The sequence below is a fragment of the Abramis brama genome, assembly GCF_963993115.1.
Source record: "Abramis brama genome assembly, chromosome: 15".
In the NCBI taxonomy this organism is placed as follows: Eukaryota; Metazoa; Chordata; class Actinopteri; order Cypriniformes; family Leuciscidae; genus Abramis; species Abramis brama.
Window position 1 is genome coordinate 12,330,817 of NC_139977.1, and position 19,838 is coordinate 12,350,654.

The window sequence follows — 19,838 nt, forward strand, 5'->3', positions numbered from 1 at the left end:
ATGGACATTGCGATGAACTTGCGACCATAGTTGGCCAACGATGCTTTCGGGAAACGCACCCCTGACTGATTCCTGACAATAAACATTAAAAACTTGAATTTCACCACAGGGGGACTTTAAAAAGTCCACCGCAAGGATCCATTAGGCTTCTATTCAAAGGGTAGAAATACATGCAGAAATACTCATAAGATATTCTTATAAAAAGATGTGAAATAGTTTTTTGTGTGAATAGAATGCAACAGAAAACATTTAGCTTTAAATATTTAATTTTGATCTCATTCATACTTTTGAGAAATTGTTTTTTTTCTCCAGTCACCACTGTAGTAAATTAAAATAGCAATAATGGGAAATGGAAACAAATAATAATACAAATCAATATTGCACGAGTTCATGTTATCATAATACTGTACTTGAAACAATGAATCAGTCCTCCATTGGTCAAAGAGCTCAATCGTCAATCGCTGTTGTCACAGAAATGGACATTAGTTTTCTTTTCTCGTTGTTGTATTTCTGCTGACACATCCATAGATTTCCCACTCTCCTATTTAACTGAAGTGTCGTCTGCTGAGGGAGTCAAAGCTGAACAATAACAACAAACAACAGGTTTATGTGTTATTTTCATGATTCTAATTGGTTAAATTTAGATTTTTTTATTTTTATTTCTGTGGTGCCATGTACTTACCTATGCTTGCAGGGTCCACAATCTGGACTGGAATGGCCTGTCCGTCCTCCAACAAGATCTGTGTGATGCCACCTTCAGCTCCGGCATTAGTCACCGAGGTCACACTCACCGGCTGGCTCATGCCGAGCAGGGTCGGGGGGGTCACACAGAGATATGCTTTCACCAGCACTGCCACTTGACTGGAGGAACTGGGACGGACTCAGCAGAACAGGCTGTGGAGGTGCAGGGCTGGACAGCTCTGGGGCTTCTGGTGGTGTAGGTTGGGCAGTGTCTTCAGCTGGACACAAGGCAGTCTGTATCTGGATGGCCTATCAGACAAGAGGAGAGCACTCTTAAAGGATAAGTTTGCCCACCAGGTTTGTCCCAGGCAACAGGGAACATTCTCACAAATGAAGCCAGGCAAGTTTTTATAAACAAACATTCTTCCATTAACGCTAATAGAACATTTGTTCAAAGTTATATGTTTTTAAATAATGTTCTCAAAACTTTAGCACAAAAACAATGAGGTTTTTTTTCTGAAATATTTTAGTTGGATGTTTATCTAACATTTTTTTAAATGTTACAACTTGAATGTTCAGAGAACATTCAAAAGTAACCTTCACATAATGTTTGCAAAATTATAAAATTGAATGTTCCCTTAACGCAGTGGTTCTCAATCCTGGTCCTGGGGACCCACAGCTCTGCACATTTTATATGTCTCCTTTATCTGACACACCCAGTTCAGTTCAGAGCTCTTTCCTAACGAGCTGATGATCTGAATCAGGTGTGTTAAATGAGGGAGACATACAAACTGTGCAGAGCTCTGGGTCCCCAGGACCAGGATTGAGAACCATTGCCTTAACGTTCGCATTTACCAACAAATGTTTTTAAAATGTTTAAAACTAGAGGTTTTGAAAGCCATGAAATAACGTTTTCATAAGTTAATGGGAACATTAACAAAAAGTTCAAAACAAAAATGTATAAAAAATGATTACATAATCAGGTTTTCAAGCATTTAATTTTAATGGATTTTTGTTTCTTCACTTATACTATCAGAACAGTTGATCACCCTGAAACTTTTTGCATTTATTCAGAAAAACTTGTATGCATTAATACATTGTATGCAAAATGTAAAATAAAATGTATGCAAAATGTATGCATAAAAAATGTATGCATTAATATATCATAAATGAATAGATCCATATAAATAATGATCATTTCAGGACAGGGTCACCTGGAGATGTGCAAAGATCTTGGGCTGCAGTGAGGTGAGAGAGCTGAAGAGCTGCACAGCCTCTGGAGAAAGAGTGTCACTCTCTTCCAAGAGTCCTTCCTTCTGAGGGGACACTGTCAATATAACAGCAGTACACTAGATTCTGTGGCAGGGTAAACAATGCTTATACTTGGACTACAGGTATGTGCTTTCTTTTTGAGGCAGGACCTTTCCTCTGCTCTCTAAATTGTATTGAATGATTCCAAGATTATTGTTTTAATAATGTATGTCAGATTTCAAACAATATCTCAACAGTATTTTACCATCCACAGTAGCAGGAGTCAGGGTCAAAGTCTCTGGAAGCAGGTTATTAGCCTCTGCTTTCCACTGCAACAACAACATCAAAAACATCCAAATAAATGCTTACTACAGAAAATGGTTGGCATATTTGTGCTCACCAATCTAATGCTTTACAAACATGTTTTCTGTATCTGAGGTAGCCGGTGGTCCCGCCGTCAGCTGAAGAGCTTTCTGAGCCTCATGGATGTGGTTCTTGATGTCATTGACAGTGGGAAAGTAACACAGACTGTGTCTCTCAGGCACTTCCTCTGACAAAGCAACGGTAAATATTTTTCCAGCAAATAAAACAAAGGAGATTTGAAACCATCTGAGTCATACCTGAGCTGCTTGCGGACAGTGTAAACTTGGTTATGACCTTGTGCTACCAACTCACAGATCTTCTCTGCCACGAGCGGGTGTAGTCGAGAGGGTAGGGACGCCCCATCCTCCATCGTGATGTCCTGCATGGCTTCACTGTCCAGCTCCTCTGTCTCTTCCTCTTCATCTTCATTTTGTTCTTCCTCTGCAAAGCAGATCTGCTCTGGAAGTGGAGGCAGGTTTGCAGTGTCCACGTCATGGTACAGGTGAGCTTTCTCTGTGGGGAGCTGGGTGTAATACCTGTCTTGGCTTTGTAGAGTATGTTTTAATTCGTTTCTTGCTCTGACCCTTTTTTAGGTTGAACACCCTTCCTCCTTGGACCAAACTGGCTTTCCATCACAATGGCTCTGCTCCCTTAAAACCATATTAAAGATCAAGATAAAATGACTTTGTGTGCATATTGTAAAACCATTACATTATCTGCAACAACAGCATTCAATCAAGGCTTAAGAACAAGGCATGTCTGTCACGGTTGAGGAATTCATTGACGCTTCCTTGCGCTGTGTGTGTGTATTTGTGAATGAATGTGTGTGTGTGTGGGCGTGGTCGCTGATTATCCTCCGGGGGAATCAGCGACAGGTGTTGTGCATTACCACTGCCTATTTATACTCACCTTATGCGTCTTGTGTTTGTCAGATCGTTGTTTTGTGGATGTTGCCTGTTGTGTTCCTGTTTCTTCGGCTCCTCGTGTCTCCTGCTTTGTCTTCGTCTGGAAGTTCGCTGTTGCAGTTTATGTCTTCACTCTTCACCGACACTGGGTTCATCACTTCACGTCTGACCATCGGATCGAGTTGTCCACGCAAGCCTGCGCTGCCTTGCCATCATCATCATCATCGGAGATTACCATCGCACTGAGAAGGATCTTGTGATCTACACACCTCTCTTGTGAACTGCATCTGCGATCTTCCAACATTACTGAGAACTTTGTCTGCCTTCCTATTCACTCTGAGACTGGTGCTATACATTCTAATAAAGATCTGTTTTACTTGCTATTGTCCCCTCTATCCATTCGTTACAATGTCCAGCCTTGACATGCAACTTGCTATTACAAGCATTCTCATTCTAGAAACAATTTGACTGAACAAAAATCTGGACAAATTAGTAATAGAAGCTTGTTCACGCCATAGAATAAAAAATGGAATTAAAAAGGACTAGGGTAATTATCTTACAATTCTGACTTTTTTTTCATGCAATTGTGAGTTTACATCTCGCAATTCTGACTTTTTTTCTCAGAACTGTGTGATATAAACTCGCAGTTGCGAAATATAATGTCAGAAATGTAAAATAAAAGTTAAAAAATCAATAAAAGTCAGACTTTTCTCAGAATTGCAAGTTTATATCTTGCAATTCTTTATTTTTCGTAATTGCAAGTTTATAACTGTGAGATAAAAAGTTGCAATTATCTCTTAAATTGTTTTATTCCATAATGATTTGGTCTAATTTTGTGAGCCAATATACCATAGCATTATTCAGATGTCCCCAAATTTACAGACATCGATTAAACGCCCCCACCCCCAGACTAATGAGCGAGCAGGAACGAGTGAGAGTTAACAGATGAAATAAGTGCAAAATTGTCTTTTACTAATACAACTGAACTATACTCCATAGTGATTCATTAATAAAACAAGCTCTAAACTGCATTGGTGTAGCAATATTATAATAAAATAATATATTTTATTAGTTCTATTTAATTTCTTCATTATTAGATGTTAACTACTCTATTATATATGCATACACATACACACACACTCACCAGCCACTTTATTAGAGGACACTTGAGTGTTAGTGAACTGATGATCTGAGATGATTTGAGCTTTGTGACTGTGCATTATCCTGCTGGAAGTATCCATCAGGAATAATCGACAGATTAATGGATTATCGTAGTTGCAGCCCTAGATATTATGAATTATTATATTATTTAACTAGCCAACAATGATATTAGTGGATGCAGACAATAAATATTTATTGATTTGCAAGTTAGCAAACATAACACAGTAAACAAAGCATATACTTGCACGCTTTAAAATAAATCAAAATGATTTGTTCATTTTCTTTTGTTATAGGAGAAAAATCAAATGGCAGTAATGATTGACGATCACTACATAAATCTAAGCGTAACCTACAATGTGTCTTTGCTTTCTTCTTTTCAGCTGCTCAATGTTTCTAGAAAGAAACTTTAAGTTTCTTTTCGCCCTTGGTGTCTGCAATTACAAAGACACAGGTTAAAAAACGAATTAATTTTATAATTTGAGCAGATATATTGTTTTATTTGGTCAGCTACTGGACATTTACCAGGCTAGAAAAAGAACAAGAAAAGTCAATGCAAGAATGGTATGTTCACTTTAAAGATGAATTTCAACACACAGATTCATTCATGAACCCAGTTCCTAACAGTGATGCTAGCCTTAACAAACACAACTACATACACACAAAGATGATTAATATATATATATATATATATATATATATATATATATATATATATATACATACACAGGGGCAGTATTTCAGATAGGCCTACTTGAAATACAAAATACTATTTTGTATTTTAAAGCCTTTGGAAAAAATCAAATGTAATTTGTATTTAAATACATTTAAGATGAGTATTTTTATATTTTCAAAATACATAAAATACTTTTTGCCAGTCAACCTCTTTATCAGGGTATTGATTTTGTGCATCAACTAGTTCAGACATTTACTAGCTCAACATTGGATCAGCGATTTTTTTTTTATATATATAAATGTCATGATCAATTCTACTTGATGATTAAAGTTAAAATAGTGCATAATTCACTTCAGTTAACATGAAAGAATAAAAGAAAGAATAGTTAATTTTTATCATGTTAGGGCTGGGTGATATGACACTACATATAGCGATGATATAAAGTTTGAATTGATGGAACTTTTTCTAAATCGTTTACATAGATGGGCCTATTTGTGGAGTAAGCAAATATCCGTGCAGCTTTTAGTGGGCAGGAATAATTGGAACGTTGGAGTGGAAAAAGAAGCACTGATGAATGATACTCCAGAAAAATCTTCAGCTTTTAGTTTTATTGTACATAAAAAATAATAATCAAAAAGTAATAGACTACATTGTAACCAGAAATAAGTATATAAATGGCTGCTATTTTACATTTATTTGTAATTGCCAGAAAGAAAGAAAGAAAGAAAGAAAGAAAGAAAGAAAGAAAGAAAGAAAGAAAGAAAGAAAGAAAGAAAGAAAGAAAGAAAGAAAGAAAGGGCAGAGGTGTGGTAGGAATGAAAAGTCAATAGGCCTGTAGTTTCTTCATTCCCTGCACTGGATGGCCAATTTCACATGTATTTTGTGTATTTTCAAAATACAAAATACTGTATTTGTATTTAAATACATATTTTCACATGTTTACATTTAAATGATCCCAAGCATTATATGTCAGTCCAGTAGATTAAAAATCAACACAACTGTTTCTGAAGCCTTGAAGCCTGAACGCACTTGCTGCAAGCTCTTCACAACTCTACAATTTGGTAAGTCTTAGTGATTTGTGGTAACGTTACTTCTTGATTCATTATCATGGAGCAGCGTCGGTCACGAAGAATCAGGGCTCTTCCCACACGCCTGAGGGGATTGGTGGAGGAGGGCGTCTCTTCCAGTCCGGAACCTTGTGAGCTTCCACAGCTGGCAGCTGTAACGTTGGTCAGGTCAGATCACACTTACAGCTGCATCTCTGGCAAAGCTCGAAGACCCACGGGTTTGGAAGAACGCTACGTGAAGAACGCTGCTGTCCTTCCTGACATCCGTCCAGCAGTCTCAGGCTCTTCAGTGGACGCGCGTCAGCAGGATGAGCCTGTCTCCATCCACGGCTACAGCGTAGAGGCCTACCAGGACATCTACCGCTCTGTGGTGGAGCCCATGATGAAGACACGCAGTGGCCGGCAGCGTCCCTACAGCCTTAAACTTGGACGGAAGATCAAGCAGCGACTGTGGGAGGCTCTCAACCGCCCTTCACTGGAGGAGACGGAGCATCCTGATGGACGTGTCCGGATCACTGAGAGCTTCGCCACAACCAGCAGTGGCTTCGCTCCTCGAATCGACGTGGACATCAGTGAAGAGCCCCTGCCCGAGGAACCCCGAAGAAAGAAGCCCAGACACTGAGTCATCACTGTGTCACATGGAGCCCGGAGTATCACAGCGGGACCTGTATGTAAATACTGTATATAGTTACAGAGCAAGTTTATAGTTTTATGAGTAAGTTTTATTTTGTAGAGTAAAATTAGAGTTTTATGAGTAACGTCAAGTTTTATTTTCTAGAGGTGTTTTGCACATTGTTGTTGTGAGGTTGTCAGGATGTTTTTGGTGATTGTCAAAGCACTGATATGCTGCTCATAGGTTGTTCTAAGTGGTTTTTAGCGTTTTGCTACACGGTTGTTGGGATGTTTTGGATGGTTTCTTGTGTGTTGACATGCGTTTGCCAAGGTTTTTTGCGCGGTTGTTAGCGTGTTGCTGGACTAGACTGGTTTTTCATGCATTGCTATGTGGTTGTCAGGATGTTTAGAGTAGCCTAGTTGGTTGATATGCGGTTGCTTAGGTTAGGGAAGGTTAGGGTCCCTCACACGGTTTGCAGCTTGACGTGCTGTGAGGGCTTGTGTGCATCAGTGATGCTGAGAGCTACGCCACTGGTACTTCACAACTACTGCTAGGGTCACCCATAGTGGACAGGTCTCAGCTGAGATGCCAGACGAAGACAAACCACCTGATTCTGGACAGCAGAAGATCGACCTGATGTTCCTGGCAGAAGATCACTGTCTTGTTACAACGACAACAACATCAGCGGTACCGGAATGGAAGAAAATTCATGATTCAAGGAAAACTGATTATTTGTGGAAGTCATCAATGGATCAATGGAAGCAACCGATCGAACAGAACAAGGTAAAAAAGTTTAATATTAGCAAAGGCTGCATTCTTTCTTCAGCATTTTTGTAAAAGCATTCGGCCAAATAAATCAGAGGAATGCTAATATTATCATTTCTTACATTCTTGTATATGTATGATAAATATGAAATAATTCTCTTCTAAATTCAGGCACATGATCATATACAGGTAAGCAGAGAAAATGATTAAAATACAACAATCACTATTCACAGGTAAACACTATCACAGTAATCTGAACTTCATAAACAGACACTGTTCTTCTGTTTTGTCCTTGAAAAATAGCTTGATTGTAACTCTACACCCTTGCCTCATTTAGTATACCAGTTCTATGAATATGCAAATTAAGCAGCTCAGAGATCCACTCATTGACAATCACGTTGATCTGATTGGTTACAAGGTAGTTTGTGTTTCACTGCAGTTTTAAGGGGAAAACACTCAGCAGTGTTGCTGACTTATGAATTTGCACATGGTTTGTCTTAAAGCATATTAAAAACACCACAGACATATAAATGTCAGGATGTACACTCGGATAACAAGGTTAGAAGGATTCAGAATAACTTTTAATGAAGCTTTCGTTGGACAGCAGGTAAATTCAGATGCACAAACAGATACTGTGAGAATAACATTGATGAATGATCGTCTTTTCTCTCGTAGATAACGGCAGGCTTGAATGTGGCATGAAACACAATCCGAGGAACGCAGAGCATGGACACCAAGGAGAATGTGGGATCTCAGGACGAGTTAAACAGGTAAGTATCACAAGTATCACAGGTAAGTATCACAAGGATGTACTGTGGAAACAGACTGGAACAGTTCAGGAACAATAGTCTGAAATGCACAGAGAGCAGGTTAGTGGGTCTTTCCTAGTTCAAGGTTCGACAGGGACTGGAGGTGAGGTGTGTTCCTTTGTAGTGCTCAGTGATTGCTGGGATTGATGACAGGTGCAGGTGATTAGTATTCGGGTGAGTGTGATCTTTGTGTTGTGGATGTGAATGAGCCTGACTGATTCCTGACAATAAACAACATTAAAAACTTGAATTTCACCACAGGGGGACTTTAAAAAGTCCACCGCAAGGATCCATTAGGCTTCTATTCAAAGGGTAGAAATACATGCAGAAATACTCATAAGATATTCTTATAAAAAGATGTGAAATAGTTTTTTGTGTGAATAGAATGCAACAGAAAACAATATTTAGCTTTAAATATTTAATTTTGATCTCATTCATACTTTTGAGAAATTGTTTTTTTTCTCCAGCCACCACTGTAATAAATTAAAATAGCAATAATGGGAAATGGAAACAAATAATAATACAAATCAATATTGCACGAGTTCATGTTATCATAATACTGTACTTGAAACAATGAATCAGTCCTCCATTGGTCAAAGAGCTCAATCGTCAATCGTTGTTGTCACAGAAATGGACATTAGTTTTCTTTTCTCGTTGTTGTATTTCTGCTGACACATCCATAGATTTCCCACTCTCCTATTTAACTGAAGTGTCGTCTGCTGAGGGAGTCAAAGCTGAACAATAACAACAAACAACAGGTTTATATGTTATTTTCATGATTCTAATTGGTTAAATTTAGATTTTTTTATTTTTATTTCTGTGGTGCCATGTACTTACCTATGCTTGCAGGGTCCACAATCTGGACTGGAATGGCCTGTCCGTCCTCCAACAAGATCTGTGTGATGCCACCTTCAGCTCCGGCATTAGTCACCGAGGTCACACTCACCGGCTGGCTCATGCCGAGCAGGGTTGGGGGGGTCACACAGAGATATGCTTTCACCAGCACTGCCCCTTGACTGGAGGAACTGGGACGGACTCAGCAGAACAGGCTGTGGAGGTGCAGGGCTGGACAGCTCTGGGGCTTCTGGTGGTGTAGGTTGGGCAGTGTCTTCAGCTGGACACAAGGCAGGCTGTATCTGGATGGCCTATCAGACAAGAGGAGAGCACTCTTAAAGGATAAGTTTGCCCACCAGGTTTGTCGAAGGCAACAGGGAACATTCTCACAAATGAAGCCAGGCAAGTTTTTATGAACAAACATTCTTCCATTAACGCTAATAGAACATTTGTTCAAAGTTATGTAAGGGTTAATGCCCTTCGAGGTGTCCATTGTCAGGTATTAATGGACGAAGGAGAGGCGTGAACCGTACGACGCACAGCGGAGGTCCATTAATACCTGACAATGGACACCTCGAAGGGCATTAACCCGCTTATACCATGGTCACTTGCCAAATAACACATTTTTAAAACATTAGTTTATATTTTAATTAGTTTTACAACCGAAATCTAAAGTTTTTACAAACAATAACTTGGTTTTTCTCTGGTTATGCCTGACGGTTTATTTAGCAACCGGAGATATTTATAGTTCGCTCAGCTCATAGAACCCTTCAGTTTACTGCCTGTTGCTATGGTTACTCACAGCTGATGTAGCCAGCACATTTATTTATTAATTTCGAACGATAAACAGTCAGTTTCACCAGAACTCCTTTACTAGGTGTCCTCTATCACTTTTTAATGGACACCCTGCAGCCAATCAGAATCGAGTATTCACCCAGACCATGGTATAAATGTTTTTAAATAATGTTCTCAAAACTTCAGAGAACATTCAAAAGTAACCACATAATGTTTGTAAAATTATAAAATTGAATCTTCCCTTAACGTTCGCATTAACCAACAAAAGTTTTTAAAATGTTTAAAACTAGAGGTGTTGAAAGCCATGAAATAACGTTTTCATAAGTTAATGGGAACATTAACAAAAATGTATAAAAAATTATTACATAATCAGATTTTCAAGCATTTCATTTTAATGGGCTTTTTGTTTCTTCAATTATACTATCAGAACAGTTGATCACCCTGAAACTTTTTACATTTATTCAGAAATGAAAAACTTACAAAATTAATGCATTAATTTAATAAATGAATAGATCCATATAAAAAATGATCATTTCAGGACAGGGTCACCTGGAGATGTGCAAAGATCTTGGGCTGCAGTGAGGTGAGAGAGCTGAAGAGCTGCACAGCCTCTGGAGAAAGAGTGTCACTCTCTTCCAAGAGTCCTTCCTTCTGAGGGGACACTGTCAATATAACAGCAGTACACTAGATTCTGTGGCAGGGTAAACAATGCTTATACTTGGACTACAGGTATGTGCTTTCTTTTTGAGGCAGGACCTTTCCTCTACTCTCTAAATTGTATTGAATGATTCCAAGATTATTGTTTTAATAATGTATGTCGGATTTCAAACAATATCTCAACAGTATTTTACCATCCACAGTAGCAGGAGTCAGGGTCAAAGTCTCTGGAAGCAGGTTATTAGCCTCTGCTTTCCACTGCAACAACAACATCAAAAACATCCAAATAAATGCTTACTACAGAAAATGGTTGGCATATTTGTGCTCACCAATCTAATGCTTTACAAACATGTTTTCTGTATCTGAGGTAGCCGGTGGTCCCGCCGTCAGCTGAAGTGCTTTCTGAGCCTCATGGATGTGGTTCTTGATGTCATTGACAGTGGGAATGTAACACAGACTGTGTCTCTCAGGCACTTCCTCTGACAAAGCAACGGTAAATATTTTTCCAGCAAATAAAACAAAGGAGATTTGAAACCATCTGAGTCATACCTGAGCTGCTTGCGGACAGTGTAAACTTGGTTATGACCTTGTGCTACCAACTCACAGATCTTCTCTGCCACGAGCGGGTGTAGTCGAGAGGGTAGGGACGCCCCATCCTCCATCGTGACGTCCTGCATGGCTTCACTGTCCAGCTCCTCTGTCTCTTCCTCTTCATCTTCATTTTGTTCTTCCTCTGCAAAGCAGATCTGCTCTGGAAGTGGAGGCAGGTTTGCAGTGTCCACGTCATGGTACAGGTGAGCTTTCTCTGTGGGGAGCTGGGTGTAATACCTGTCTTGGCTTTGTAGAGTATGTTTTAATTCGTTTCTTGCTCTGACCCTTTTTTAGGTTGAACACCCTTCCTCCGTGGACCAAACTGGCTTTCCATCACAATGGCTCTGCTCCCTTAAAACCATATTAAAGATCAAGATAAAATGACTTTGTGTGCATATCGTAAAACCATTACATTATCTGCAACAACAGCATTCAATCAAGGCTTAAGAACAAGGCATGTCCAGCCTTGACATGCAACTTGCTATTTTAAGCATTCTCATTCTAGAAACAATTTGATTGAACAAAAATCTGGACAAATTAGTATAGAAGCTTGTTTACGCCATAGAATAAAAAATTTAAAATGGAATTAAAAAGGACTAGGGTAATTATCTTACAATTCTGCCTTTTTTTCATGCAATTGTGAGTTTACATCTCGCAATTCTGACTTTTTTTTCTCAGAACTGTGTGATATAAACTCGCAGTTGCGAAATATAATGTCAGAAATGTAAAATAAAAGTTAAAAAATAAATAGAAGTCAGACTTTTCTCAGAATTGCACGTTTATATCTTGCAATTCTTTATTTTTCGTAATTGCAAGTTTATAACTGTGAGATAAAAAGTTGCAATTATCTCTTAAATTGTTTTATTGCATAATGATTTGGTCTGTAAAAAAAAACAAAAAAACAACTCAATTTATCCATTTTCTACTGGACAAACCTCACACCCACGCAGTCTTAGAGCTCAGTTTGGTGCCCCTGGTGGGAATGGCTTCACTGGGGGCTCAAATACATCAGGAGAACTGAAAGAAATGGCAGAACCGGACAGCAACCAATTTTCTTCATTATTCTTTTCATTTTCTGTTTATTTTATTAGTTCTATTTAATTTCTTCATTATTAGATGTTAACTACTCTATTATATATGCATACACATACACACACACTCACCAGCCACTTTATTAGAGGATACTTGAGTGTTAGTGAACTGATGATCTGAGATGATTTGAGCTTTGTGACTGTGCATTATCCTGCTGGAAGTATCCATCAGAAGACGGGTGCACTGTGGACATAAAGGGATGGACATGGTCAGCAACAATACCCAGGTAGGCTGTGGCATTTAAACAATGCTCACTTGGTACTAAGGGACCCAAAGTGTGCTAAGAAAATACCCTCACACCATTACATGCATTCAGAGATGCTCTTCTGCAGACCTTGGTTGTAACGAGTGGTATTTAAGTTGCTGTTGCCTTTCTGTCAGCTTGAACCAGTCTGGTCATTCTCCTCTGACCTCTGGCATTTTCACCCATAGAACTGCTCTATGCTGCTCACTGGATATACTGGATATTCTTACTTTTTCTGACCATTCTCTGTAAACCCTACAGATGGTTGTGTGTGAAAATCCCAGTAGATCAGTAGTTTCTGAATTACTCAGACCAGCCCGTCCGGCACCAACAACCACGACGCGTTCAAAGTTACTTAAATCACCTTTCTTCTCCATTCTGATGCTCATTTTGAACTTCACCAGATCGTGACCATGTCTACATGCCTAAATTCATTGAGTTGCTAGAGTTAGATATTAAGGGATACTTCACCGATTAGCATTAAGCTTTGTATCAGTAGAAACCCGGTAGTATTTTCGAAAGACCGTGCTTCCCTCCCTCATGTCCCCTTGAGACGAGAGATTTCTGTATTGTGTGTCTAGAAAAAAAAAACTCAGATGACGCAAAAATCTTAATTTTGCGTCATCTGAGACTTTGCTAGATCTGCATGTTTTCAACCCGCCAGGGAACCCCAGGGATCTCACGATAAAACGGCGTCTTTTCAGTTTTGAGTCAACTAGTAGCCTAGTTGTATCATTTCTTCCGATACTCACCTCTGTAACCGGTAGGCGTGGCTTGGGAGTGGCCTCGTAGGGCAGCGAAGCAAGTGCATTCTGGGAGTTGCTGTCTTTCATCCACATGAGCCAAAAATACATTTTCTGGCTTTTCTTTCTCTAGAAGGCACAAACTTATAAAATAATTTCACATTTCTCCTACATAAATGATCCAATTTAAATACACATTCATCTTTACAGCGGTGAAATATCCCTTTAACAAGCAGTTGAACAGGTGTACCTAATAAAGTGTCCAGTGAGTGTGTGTGTGTGTGTATATATAATTAGAAAAGCAATACTCAGTAATATATTTAATAATAAAAAACATAATTCATTACCAGATGAGTTTGCAACATCTGAGGGCCCCCTATAGACACAGATGGGACACCGTACAACTGTCCATTCTCCCCTTTCACGATCACCTGAAAAAATGCATCTGTCTTTGAGGTGGGGAAAAACTGTCATAACTATATCGTTCAAAATGACTTAATAGGTGGAATACATAAGGTCAAGCTCATATTTTAACATTTTGGTATATCTGGTACATGGGTAATACACATGTCTTCTAGTGTGAGTAATAGCCTGTAGTTTATGGTGATGGATCATAGTGCAATGTCCTTACCACCCGCTCATACTGAATAGGATCAAGTATAACTAAGTTGTCCACTTGTTCCGGGACTGTAGAGGGCTTCTGATTGGCTGCTACAGTTTCTGGGGCTGGAATGAATGACGGAAGCACTTGTGCATCTGCATTTTCTTTAGATTTTGAGTTTTTGCCAGGTTGCTGATACATCACAATACAAAAATAATAAATCATTTGATCACAAAACATTGACAGCTGATATTTTGCAATTATTCTTTGCAGTTCAGATTTATTTATTTATTGCTATTTAATATTTAATTATGCAAGCATTTTTGGTAAAAGTGTAAAAAAACAAAAGTGTCATAAAAATAATCACAAAAATAATCAAATTAACTTAAAAGAATAAAAAATTCTTCATGGAAAATATAATACATTTTTATGACATACGATTAGGGCTTTTGTGAGATTCACCCAACTTGTTTGTTTGTGTGTGGCCATTAAACATAGTATTTTAGTGAAGAGTGGGTTATACAAGGATTATTCACTGTACAGTATTTCTACTAGTCTACATTTCTCCTTACCAGTCCAGCTCGTGTGTCTGCAGACTGTAGATCCTCTCTCTTTTCAGACTGAAGAACATCTGTCACATCTCTCTCTTCCTCCTCCATTTATTCTATCAGACATACACAGCAGTCTAAATCAAGAGACCAAGCCAGAGATACACTACAATTATGCATGAATTGAGATGTTTTGCTATTGGGGTAATATTACTCAGCCCAGGCTTTATACAGGAAGCAACTTATTATAGTAATTGCAACAACTGTCCAATCAAATAACCACAGTCTGGTAATAACTGGTAGCCTACTAACCCTGGCCTGAACCTATAAACCTAACCTTATTTACCCAGTACTTTCTTAGGCAAGTACGCTGTAAATACACGTAAGTGCACGTACTGTATAATAAAGTGCAACCGAATGTTCATTTTTGGACGAACTATTCCTTTAAAACGCAACGCAGTAAAAAATAATCTAAACGCGACGCGACGGAAACGCTCAAAAACGTCGTTATGCAGCGAGTTTAGATTAAACGTTTAAATTAAGTTGGATTTAAACTAATACAAAGGCCAAAAGGGACTTATGCTACTTTTAGTTTTTCATTTGGCTGTAATAGCCTATTAGTTAGGCCTATAGCGCTTAATCTTACTATATCCTTATCTATATTAGACAGACAAATATTTGACATAAAAAACATGGAAGGAGGGAAAAAACAAGCGTAAATTTACATCATCAGCAAGCTTTAAAACATAATGGACGACAATGAGGTGATTTATTGCAACAGTATTAAGTTATAGTAGATATCAAATAATGTAATGTCTAACAAATATAAAATAGTAATAATTTGAGTGTTTGAAGCAGTTTAGTGCGCGAGTGCCACCTACAGGTGATTATTCGTGAGACTTGAATGTGCGGGTGCATATTATCAATATTATATTATGAAATATTATTACAATTTTAAATATAGGTTAATATAGCCTACTTTAAAATATAATTGATTCCCGTGATGCAAAGCTGAATTTTCAGCATCATTACTCCAGTCTTCAGTGTCACATGATCCTTCAGAAATCATTCAAATATTCTGATTTATTATCAATGTTGGAAACAGTTGTGCTGCTTAATATTATTTTATAACCTGGGATGCTTTTTTTTCAGGATTCTTTGATGAATAAAAAGTTAAAAAAGAACAGCATTTATTTAAAATAGAAATATTTTGTAGCAATAATATACACTACCGTTCAAAAAATTTGGGGTCAGTACTTTTTGAAAGAAATTAATTATTTTATTCAGCAAAGATGTTTTAAATTGATAAGGGATTTATATTTTTAGAAAAGATTTATATTTTGAATAAATTCACCAATGAATCCTGAAAAAAAGTAGCCTATCACCGTTTCCAAAAAAAATATTAAGTTGTTAACTGTAATAAAATCATCACATTAAATGATTTCTGAAGGATCATGTGACACTGAATCACAGAAATAAATTATAAATAGAAAAATAGAAAAGCATTAGGCTTGTTTTAAATTGTAATAATATTTCTGATTAGCCTACTTTTCTGTATTTTTGATCAAATAAATGCAGGCTTGATGAGTTTAAGAGACTTCTTTCAAAATCATTAAAAATAGTCATGTTACCAAACCTTTGACAGGTAACTTACTGTATAAGATATTTCGAAGAATATGGGTAACCAAACATTAACAGTTGATGGGCATCATTGACTTCCATAGTATTTTTTCCCCCATACTATGGAAGTCATTTGTAACCGTCAACTGTTTGGTTACCCTTCTTCAAAATATCTTATTTTGTGTTCAGCAGAAGTAAGAAGAAACTCATACAGGTTTGGAACAACATGAGGGTGAGTAAATGATGACAGAATTTTCATTTTTGGGTGAACTATCCCTTTAAGTGGTGAAAAATATAAAAGCAGAGTCTAAACACATTCGCGAATATTATATGACCGTCTGCTGATGATGAGAGTGCAAATATTGAGAAGGCAAAATTACGGATCTTTGGCTCATGAATATTAATTAAGTCACGAAGCTTCAAGAAGATTACGTAGAACGTCAGTGATTGATTAACATTCATAACTTTGTCGGATCCGTAGAGATGGTACTGGACAGTAGCAGCAGCCTCTGTATTCATCTGGAAACCCTCGCGGAGGACTCAGATTCGATTTCGGCCCTCGATCCAATTCCTCCCTTCTCTTCTTAGCAATCTATTGTCTAATCTCTACTGTATTTGTGAATACAAATATTCGTTATATTCGTAATATTCGTCAAGCCTACGCCATAGTAGAATCGGTGGAAGATAAGCGCCCTCTAGTGGCTAAGCCTCGGTGTTCAGAGTTGCGCATGCGCAGTGGAAACTCAAACGGTGTGTGTAATGGCTGCCTGATGGAGTAAGTGAATTTTAGATGCTTCTTCTCTTCTGCTTGTAATTTGACCGTAGCAAACGGAGCACGCCTAACAAGACGTCTGAGCTAAAATGGTTTATATTCACCCAGGGGCGCAGCCCAAGACGAAATCTAACCGCGTGAAGTGATTAAACAACATGTAAGTCTATTTATATTATAATTATCGTAGCATTTGTAAGGGGATAACGGACACAGTTCTGTAATGCTGTTAGCCGAGCAGATACTACTTATTAAATGCTACATACTAAACTCATTTACCTCAAAAAACGGTACTCGCTAATGTTTTAAGACTGAATCGGTTATATATAAAGTTGAACGAATCACTAGCATTAAGAATATATCCTTTAGTTAGCGCAAACTCGCTACAGCCAATGAAAGTCAATCATTATTGTTCAGGTTTACGTTTAAACACGTACTCGTCGTATTATCAGTGTAATATTTAGTTTATGTAAGGTTTATCTGTTCAGTGTTTCGCCAGCGTTTTTCTTTTTTTCTTTTTTGAACTGTGTGACTGTTGATGTGTCGGGGTTACTACAGTTCAAACACGTTTAACACGTCAGGCGTAACTATAACTAGTCCACGTGAGTTTAAAGATGCGAAATTCAACACTATTTTCTCTTTACAGCACAGTTATTTTACTATTGTTGACTAAAGCAGCATGTTATGTAAGTAGTGGATCTTCCATCCTGTGGTAACAATAAGAGAAGTAACGTTAGGTGTGTCGTTCCTTCCACTTACTGAAAGTACCTTGTATTACCATGGTTTCGTAAAGAACCGTGGTGTTCTCAATGTTGAAATTGTTTTTGTTGCTTATTATTATTATTATTATTATTTTATTTATTTTTGAAACAGTGATATATTTTTCAGAATTCTTTTATGAATTGAAATTTCAATGAACAGCATTTAGTTATTTGAAATAGAAATATTTTGTAAAATTATAAATGGCTTTGTTTTTTGATCATTTTAAAACGTCCTTTCTAAATAAACGTATTAATTTCTCTCTCTCTCTCTCTCTCTCTTTCTCTCTCTCTCTCTCTCTCTCTAACCCACACTTTTAAATGGTAGTTATTACAGTTTCCACACAAATATTAAGCAGCACAACTGTTTTCAGCATTGATAATAGAAAGAAATGTTTCTTGAGCATCAAATCGGCATATTAGAATGATTTCTGAAGGATCATGTGACACTAAAGACTGGAGTAATGATGCTGAAAATTCAGCTTTGACATCACCGGAATAAATTACATTTTTAAAACACATTAAAATAGGAAGCAGTTCTTTTAAATGGTAATAATCTTTACCAATATTACTGTTGATTGTATTTTTGATCAAATAAAAACAGCCTTGATGAGCATAAGAGACTGTTTTTACTCAGGTTTATGACCGTTTAGCTCTGAAATGCTTTATTTGCCTATCTTCTTGACTGAGTCGCTCTCATGATTTATGGCTTCAAAGCTATGTTTCTCTCTCAGTTGAAATCGAGGCCTGTTTGGTGCCCTGCTGGTCATGGCAATGAAGACCCGTGTGGAAGCGGTTCTGAACGTGGGTCTGCGGATCCCCAGCATCATGCTGCTAGAGGTCCTGTACCGATGGGACGTCGGCTCCTTCTTCCAGAAGATCCAGAGAAGCAGTCTCAACAATAACCCCCTCTTCCAGTACAAATATATAGCCCTGTACCTGCATTATGTCGGTATGTACAAAACACAACAAGCAACCTCTCCCTGTCTATACATCAAACACTGAATGACATTGAACTGTCAAATACAGGACTGACACGTGACTCTTAATTATGGGTAAAAACATGAATGATGACTCGGATGGTGCTGCCTCTTGTTATTACTATTCTAACTGATCTAACTTATGAATTTTACCTGGTATGTGATCAAATAGGCAACACAGTCAAAGATGGATCTGTCATGTCTAGACTTGGTGTGTGGGCAACCCATTATACCAATGCAGCAACGCCCTGGCGAGTTTCGAGTGTGTCTTTTCTTCATAAAATGTAAAAATGCAATTTTACAGTGTAGCTTCATGGCTAGTTTTCTGTTCATGGTAATAATACTGATGTTCCACACACATTAATGTCGTGTGTGTGTGTGTGGGCGTGCTTGTTTTCTTGGCTGTCTGCTCTCTGTTGAGGAAAAGCAGAGTGCTAGTGCAGTGTTTGTACTCTGGCTCGAGTCCTCTTTTAATGGGCCAGTGGAAACGCAGAGTCAGGAGTTGGGAAGATTTTTATGATGTGAACGGTCTTGGTTGTTAGTCATTCAAGCTGTAATTAAACTATCGATCTGCAAAAGCTGTAATTAAGCTCTATTCTGTGTCATGATGCCTGTTTTGTTTGTGTCAAAGAAAATGAGGAAAGAGAGAAAAGCGGAGGAGACACAAATGACATAGTTTTTTTTTTTTTTTCTTACTCTTTATAGATGGAATAAAGAGTGTAGCTATGCAGTAATGTTGTCAAAATGCTGTAATTCACCACAATACCTTGAAATATTTCGTTATTTCATTCAGAAAAATTGGCATCAAATTTAAACGGTTTTCTCAGGCCCGATAGCTCTGAGGGGGATTATGTAATTTAATACAGACCCTTTCCAAAAAATTAGAATATCATGGAAAAGTTTATTTATTTCCATAATTCCATTCAAAACGTTAAACTTCCATAGATTATAGATTCAGAGCCCACAACTTAAACGATTTCAAGTATTTAGTTGTTTATTTGTACATAATTTGGGATTCCAGCTCATAAAACCCACGAAAACAGGATTTCAAAATATTAGAATATTACATGAAATCACACAGTAATTACACAGTGATACCATGGTCATTAAACCAGGTTTTGGTTTTTTTTGCAGTGTGGGCAGGTGCAAATCCTGCTGGAAAATGAAGGAAGCATGAAGTGCTCTGGAAATGTCCTGGTAGACGGCTGCGTTGACTCTGGATTTAATAAAGCACAGTGGACCAAAGTCCTCTTTTCTGATGAGAGCAAATTTTGCATCTCATTTGGAAACCAAGGTCCCAGAGTCTGGAGGAAGAATG

The 19,838-nt window shown here is 37.9% G+C and overlaps 1 protein-coding gene and 1 pseudogene across 4 annotated transcripts in view; one reads left to right on the forward strand and one right to left on the reverse strand.

The window, feature by feature from the left end:
* Window positions 1–389: 389 nt before the first annotated feature.
* Window positions 390–3,373, reverse strand: LOC311096986 (calcium-responsive transcription factor-like; annotated as a pseudogene). The gene is made up of 6 exons: window positions 3,250–3,373; window positions 2,358–2,945; window positions 2,198–2,261; window positions 1,896–2,008; window positions 683–990; window positions 390–579 (listed from the first exon to the last, which is right to left on the reverse strand). The product of its transcript is annotated as a calcium-responsive transcription factor-like (transcript).
* A 13,072-nt stretch (window positions 3,374–16,445) lies between these two features.
* Window positions 16,446–19,838, forward strand: part of rnf145b (ring finger protein 145b) — a 29,938-nt gene continuing 26,545 nt past the window's right edge. The window contains exons 1-3 of one of the 3 annotated variants that reach the window (XM_084137133.1): window positions 16,446–16,788; window positions 16,894–16,942; window positions 18,275–18,492. In XM_084137133.1, the coding sequence (XP_083993259.1) occupies window positions 18,309–18,492 (184 nt within the window). In that variant the 5' untranslated portion in view covers window positions 16,446–16,788; window positions 16,894–16,942; window positions 18,275–18,308. Of the gene's footprint in view, window positions 16,943–18,274; window positions 18,493–19,838 lie in introns of all 3 variants that reach the window. The other 2 variants (XM_084137134.1, XM_084137132.1) reach the window with 2 other exon arrangements.